We start from the raw sequence: 7,274 nt of genomic DNA, 5'->3' as shown, positions 1-7,274 counted from the left end.
CTTTTAAAATCTTCCTAAATGTCTTTTACTCGTCTAACTGTGGACGGTTTGGTTAACGGGTGCTGTTTCTTTTAATGTGCTTGAAAGTAAACTTGACTTGGCAACAAAGGAAAACCAGCAGCTGAGGTCAGGACCCAAAACTCCATCTGCACCTGAATGTAGAAACACATCAGAGCACAACAACTGGACCATTATGGCCTGATAAACTTTCACTCATGTGCCTTTAATGTCTCCCACTGCTGTTGGGTGCATCAGAATTTAACACAAAGGCAAAATGAGAGAATCAACGACTCTCAACGATCCAATCAGATGATTAACTGCCGCCCTGCACCAGCTGTAGAGCCTTTGAGATCTGAGTTGAAGGGCTTCAGAAACTCAAGTCCAGTTGCCTCATTTCAGCACAGTGTAGACCCAAATTCTCAAAATTATTTAACAGATTAATTCAATTATGTTTTTAGAAGCTCTAATCAGCACATGTCAAGTCAAGTCAAGTTTATTTATAAATGGCCTGTATGGTAAATGGCCTGTATTTATATAGCGCTTTACTAGTCCCTAAGGACCCCAAAGCGCTTTACATATCCAGTCATCCACCCATTCACACACACATTCACACACTGGTGATGGCAGCTACATTGTAGCCACAGCCACCCTGGGGCGCACTGACAGCACATTTAAAAACAACCAAGGCTGACCAAAGTGCTGTACAATAAAATACAAATATAAAATACAATAAAACACAAGTACATAAAACACCTCACTGTAAACAAATAAAACAATAAGTTAAACCTTGCTAAAAGCCAATGAGAAGAGGTGAGTTTTAAGAGCAGTTTTAAAAGTTCCTAGGCTTGTGGAGAATCTGATGTGAGGAGGTAAACTGTTCCACAGTCTGGGTGCAGCCACAGCAAAAGCCCTCTCTCCCCTAGTCTTTAATCTGTACCTGGGAACATCTAAAAGCATAGGTCTGCTGACCTCAAAGATCATCCTGGGGCGGTAAATGCTAAGAAGCTCTGCCAGGTAAGGAGGTGCAGTACCGTTAAGAACCTTAAAAACCAGCAGTAAAATTTTAAAATCAATCCTAAAAGCAACTGGGAGCCAGTGGGAGAGCAGAGGACCGGAGTGATGTGGTCTCTCTTTTTGGAACCGGTCAGCATGCGAGCAGCAGCGTTCTGCACCAGTTGGAGGCGATGCAGACAGGAACGATCTAAACCAGCATAAAGGGAGTTACAGTAGTCCAGCCGTGATGTAATAAAAGCATGGACCACCCTTTCTAGATCGTTCCTGCACAGGTAGGACTTGACTTTAGCTAAAATCCGTAGATGATAAAAAGATCCCTTGACTACGGAGCTGATTTGTTTATCAAATTTAAAAGCACTGTCAAAAGTAACACCGAGGCTCTTAATGGAGGAAGTACATTTGGAAGTTAGGGGTCCCATAAAATCAAAGGAAAGGTTGGGGTCTTTAGGAAGCCCAAACACAATGACTTCAGTTTTACTTTCATTTAGATGTAGAAAGTTAAGAGCCATCCAAGTCTTAATGTCAGACAAACAGGAGAATAACGGCTGCAGAGAGTCCTTACAGTCTAACCTCAGAGGGAGGTAGATCTGAATGTCATCAGCAAAGGTGTGGAAGGACACATTATGTTTGCGCAGCACATCGCCCAGAGGGAGCAAATACAGAGTAAACAGCAGGGGGCCTAGAATGGATAACAGTATGGATAACAGTATGTTGTGATCAACAGTGTCGAAGGCTGCTGTCAGGTCTAAGGTTACTAGGACAGCAGCACAACCAGAGTCTACAGTTAAAAGCAAATTAAAAACTCTCAATAAGGCGATTTCAGCTCATCATCAGGAGAGGTTAAAAACCTGAGAAGTCACCAGAAGGTCTGCAGATGCTGTGCATTAAAATACTGCAAATCTTCTGTGTATTTGTGGTGTGTAAAGATTGTAAACAGTGGTGCGTAAAATGTACTTGATTGATATACATTAAAATGATACCACATTTTCCTTAATGACTAAATAAACCCATTTCAGCTACTCAGATTTGTTGCTTCCTGTTGACTGAGGGTGAAGGATCATTGTTGAGTGTGTGAAACAAACTGCCTTTCACATCAGGACAACATTGGACACTTTTAAAATCTTCCTAAATGTCTTTTACTCGTCTAACTGTGGACGGTTTGGTTAACGGGTGCTGTTTCTTTTAATGTGCTTGAAAGTAAACTTGACTTGGCAACAAAGGAAAACCAGCAGCTGAGGTCAGGACCCAAAACTCCATCTGCACCTGAATGTAGAAACACATCAGAGCACAACAACTGGACCATTATGGCCTGATAAACTTTCACTCATGTGCCTTTAATGTCTCCCACTGCTGTTGGGTGCATCAGAATTTAACACAAAGGCAAAATGAGAGAATCAACGACTCTCAACGATCCAATCAGATGATTAACTGCCGCCCTGCACCAGCTGTAGAGCCTTTGAGATCTGAGTTGAAGGGCTTCAGAAACTCAAGTCCAGTTGCCTCATTTCAGCACAGTGTAGACCCAAATTCTCAAAACTATTTAACAGATTAATTCAATTATGTTTTTAGAAGCTCTAATCAGCACATGTGACATCAGGCACCACAAGAGGTTGGTGGTTTTTAAGGTTGACCTGTCGATCAACAGACGATGGTGAGTTTTCATTCATTCTGTTGTCTAAAACAACTTCCTGCTCACATTAACACGTAGCTGAGGAAATGAAATATTGCTTTTGTGTAAATGATTTAATCACATTAGTACTTGGACTAGTTATAGTGGACAGGAAATATTTACATTCACTGTAATGTCCAGTTACGTTCAACCCCCTGCAGATTTGGAAACTAGGACACTGATACAAATGGATTCAACAGCATCTTTAGCAGAAGAACCTTTGTTCCAGTGATTACATTAACATTTAAGTGTTCACCTTCAGTTCATGGCTGTGGTGTGAAAGACGAGTGAAAGAAGTAACGACAGTTATGCTGGAGTAACTGTTATTGTTCCAGGAAGCTGGACCCTGCCCCTCTTATCAGATACCTGCAGGGCATCCCAGACGACTCGGAGCATTTCACACCTTGACCGAACAAACCCAAATGGGTGAATGGGTGGGTCAACGACTCTGAGGCATCAGGAGAGGTTAAAAACCTGAGAAGTCACCAGAAGCCAGTCTGAACCGCAGGACGAGAGGAAAGATGTCTTCAACCATGGGTAAGTCCTGGCTGCCTGCTTTTTAGCACTTAGATGTTCGCTAAACTAAGTCATTCTTATTACAAATGTACAAAGTGATTCTTTTAATTCTATCACTGCTTTCATCATCATCTATTCCTGACCTAACCTTTCTTCCAAAAAACTTACCAAGTTCAGAAATAACCTTAACATTTATATTGTTCTGAAGGCGTCTTTTTAAAACAAAGTAGAAACATTTTATTTTTAATAGTTGCTGAGATGAAGTGATGCAAACCATCAGCATACACGTGATCTTGTCCTGTATCTTGGTGTTTACCAAAGAAACATCATGCAGGCGGCTTTGCTAATGACAGAAACGTCCAGTTTGAAGCTCCAGTCAGTGTACGAAACGATAACTAACGGCGAGAACTCATTTTCCTAATGAGTAAAGAAACTTTGTGTTTCAGGGCCACACGGAAGAATTTAATTCTGTTTCTCATTGCATTGTTGCTCATACATTTGTGATGCTTGTACCTTTCAGATATTCAGCAGCTGTTACCAATCAAAGAAGAACCAGATGACTGGAGCCCTGATATGGAGCAGCAAGTCTCACAGCTCCTCAGCATAAAGAAGGAAGAGGAGGAGGAAGCTGACATCACTGATTTCCCGCTCGCTGCTGCTGCGGTGAAGAGTGAAAATGAAGAGAAAGTGCACTCACTGTTTCATCATGTTAAAAATGAATACAAGGACGAGGAGGAGACGCAGACCTGCAGCTCAGGTAACAAACAAATTAAATTGAACTATGAAACTGCACCAACATTTTTTCTCTGTGAGGAATCAGGTTTTATATTTTGTCTGCTTCTGTTGTGGCTTTGTTAGTTTCACTTCAGTAATGTTATTAAAATATGGAGGGTATTTTTAGGGCGAGATTTAAGAACAAGTGATGAAATCCATTGAATACAGTCACCTCGCTAATTTGATTTGTTTTATTTTAGTTTCTCTTCGTTTTAACTTAGTTGGCTGTGATTCGATTGGATGATGTAACTCTGTGAGATGGGCTTTAGGTTAGAGCCCATTCTGCAGGATACTGGAAACCAGTGTCCCCATACACCCAGCATTTTGGCTTTTTTAAAATATGCTCATCCATCTGTGTGTACCTTGCAGGTGTCCATCATCTGTTTGATATTAAAGAAGAGGTTTCCCATGAACGGAGCCCGATTGAAGACTCGGACTTCTTCCAGGAACGCTGCATTGGCCAGGATGGACTGCAGGAGGATGACACACGTGCAACAGCTCCCAGAACCTTTCCGATGCCAATATTCAGTGTTGCGTCCCGCAATGCATTGCAACGCCTCAAATTTGAACAGAGAGAAAAAATCAAATTCTGCGTGGAAACCAAGATATCTGTGAAGAAAACCTTCCAAATGCTTCAGGAAGTTTACGGCAGCAAAGCAATGAGCCGATCAAGATGCAAGGATTGGTATTTGCGTTTCAAAAATGGCAGAACATCCGTCGCTGATGAAATCAGGTCAGGGCGACCCAGCACGAGCACGACTCCCAAGCACATCCGAGAAATCGATCAACTTGTGCGCCAGGATTTCCGGATCTCTCTGAGGGAGATTTCTGCCATTCTCAACGTGTCATTCGGAACGGTCCAGGCGATCCTGACGTCCACTTTGAACCTGCACCAAGTGGCTAACAAGCTTGTGCCCAGGCTACTCACTCCCGAGCTGAAGCAGTATCGTTTACGAGCCTGCGAGGATCTCCGTCAACAGACGCGAGATGACCCAACGTTCATGTCCCGGATCATAACTGGCGATGAAAGCTGGGTGTACGGCTGCAAGCCTGGAAAGGCAAGGAGGGTGAATCCGACAAGGAGCCAGTTCAAGGTCAAGCTCATCGTCTTCTTTGACATTCACGGGGTGGTGCATCGGGAAGTTGTTCCCGACGGTCAGGCGGTTGATGCTCCGTTCTACCTCAGCGTTATGATGCGTCTCAGGAAGAACATCGAGGCCAAACGACCTGAACTGTGGCAGAAAGGCGACTGGCTGCTCCATCACGACGACACACCCGCCCACGACGCACTGAAAGAGTGCCATTATTTCTGCTACACCGACACAAATCTCATTCTTCACCCACAGCACTCACCAGATTTGGCCCCCTGCGACTTCTTCCTCTTCCCCAAAATCAACGCCAAGTTGAGGGGACATTTTTTTGACACGGTGGAAGAGCTCCAGCATGCGTCACTGATAGTACTGGATTCACTGGGAGAAGAGGACTTCCGCAGAGCTTTCAGAGCGTGGCAGCAGCGCTGGGTGTGGTGTGCTGCTGTGCAAGGCAACCGCTTTGCAGCTGATGGTGGCCAGATTTGAATTGAATACATATTTTTGTATATTTGTTTCATATTTTTTGTATTTTTATTCTTTTTTTTGCATTAGCATGCATTTTTACTGATGTTTGATCTTGTTACATATAACTTTTTTTATTGTTTAAGTAGAGTGAAAATGGTAGGTGGTACATTGCCATTGTAAATATGTCAGCATGTGCATATTTACAATTGGATCACTTTATAAAATGTAAATAACAACAGAACAACAACAAAAAAGAGAAGGATGGGTCTTATTGTCATGATCAGAGCGATCCAATATTAATTCTCCAGATCCTCTGAATCTTTTGATGATAGGTGGTGTTGATGTTTAGATTGGCAAAGTCTTCAGTTTTACATTGATAGTTATTCTGAAACTGTTCCACAACTTTTAGATGTTTCTTGTTGTTTTTTGCAGACTGGTGAACCTTTACTTGAGAAATGTTTTTTTATTCCAGTCGTGTTGTTGACCTGTTGCTGTAATTAGTCATGAAAAACTTCCTCCAGCTGTTTATTTTTAGTCCCTCTCGCAGCCTTTTTGAGATGTGCTGCTGCCATAAAAGCCAAACTGAGCGAATGTTTTTCATCTCAGGTCAAACATTTGATGTATTTTGTTGGCTTCTTTTGTGAATAAAAATATGGATTTGTGAGATTTGGAAGTCACTGCATTCAGTCTTTATTTTACACAGCATAGTTTTAGTTTGTAGTTTGCTGGGCACTGGGAACGTAATAGAATATAATAGAGGGTAGATTTTGCAAGAAAGTGACTGCTCCCCTCACACTCTTCTTCCACATAATGAGGAAAAAACTCTCCAAACTGGACTAAAGTAAAAAAAATACCGTAACTGAAACATGATGGACCAACACAGAAAGACAACCATTCATTCTCACACTCGTATTGGAACTGCCAGGTATTCTAATCCAAGCATGTCTTTTGACTGTGGGATGCCCAGAGCCCACACTAACCCCGGACCCTGTGACTGCGAGGCAGTGCTGTTTACCACCGCTCTAACACGAGAGCCTAAATTACTGTCAGTACTTCTTTTCTGCTTTTTGTACACAAATAAAAATAGTTTTTATATATCATTTGCAAGATGATACTAAATCCTCTAAACTGTGTGAAAAATCATTTAAAAATAAGCAAATGTATCATGTAACCTGGTCTGATGGTAGAAAATACCCATATGTGAACAATCATATGCAGAGATTTTCTTCATGTGGTACCAAATCACAACAACTGTTGCCTCAAGGTCCTTTATATTGTGAGGGAAAGACCTTAAAACAATACAAAGGAAACCCCAACTATCATATGACCCCTATTAGCAAGCGCACATAGGGGGCAAGGAAAAACTCCCTTTTACAGGAAGAAACCTCCAGTAGCTCAAGCAATCAGCCAACTTTGACACAAATGAATCCCAGCATTTTATATCTGCAGGCTATGTCTCCAGACAATCTGAACAAGGCTACAAGGGAAACAGCTCAGGGAAATAGGACACAGGAGAAGTCAGTCAGGAAAATAATAGAGGGGTAGCAAAAGTCAAAGCCACAAGAGACGTCAAAGCAAAAGAGGAAATAACCCAAAAGATAGCAAGAAAGCCCAGAGACAAGAAACTACCGCTGACCACGAAACACTGACGATGCAGGAAGAATAAAGAGAGGATAACTTACAAAACTGAGCGATTAAACACAAAGAAAAACTCAGTATTCCCAGGGATCCACAGCATACTGGAA

The 7,274-nt window shown here is 42.1% G+C and overlaps 1 protein-coding gene across 1 annotated transcript; it reads left to right on the top strand.

The window, feature by feature from the left end:
• The first annotated feature begins 3,076 nt into the window (after positions 1-3,076).
• LOC106632970 lies at positions 3,077-6,716 on the top strand. The gene is made up of 3 exons (XM_042223001.1): positions 3,077-3,220; positions 3,720-3,956; positions 4,343-6,716. The coding sequence occupies exons 1-3, from the start codon at positions 3,205-3,207 to the stop codon at positions 5,548-5,550; spliced, it is 1,461 nt and encodes a 486-aa protein (XP_042078935.1). The 5' UTR covers positions 3,077-3,204; the 3' UTR covers positions 5,551-6,716.
• Positions 6,717-7,274: the final 558 nt, after the last annotated feature.

Source organism: Haplochromis burtoni, unplaced genomic scaffold (assembly GCF_018398535.1).
Source record: "Haplochromis burtoni strain Fernald_Lab_line unplaced genomic scaffold, NCSU_Asbu1 Contig_6, whole genome shotgun sequence".
Taxonomy (NCBI): Eukaryota; Metazoa; Chordata; class Actinopteri; order Cichliformes; family Cichlidae; genus Haplochromis; species Haplochromis burtoni.
This window is presented reverse-complemented; position numbering and strand designations above follow the sequence as displayed.

Bases quoted from the DNA above. Each gene is read 5' to 3' on its own strand.
- LOC106632970 (XM_042223001.1), top strand. The intron at 3,957-4,342 runs GTAACAAACAAA...TGTACCTTGCAG, and splicing joins GACGCAGACCTGCAGCTCAG to GTGTCCATCATCTGTTTGAT.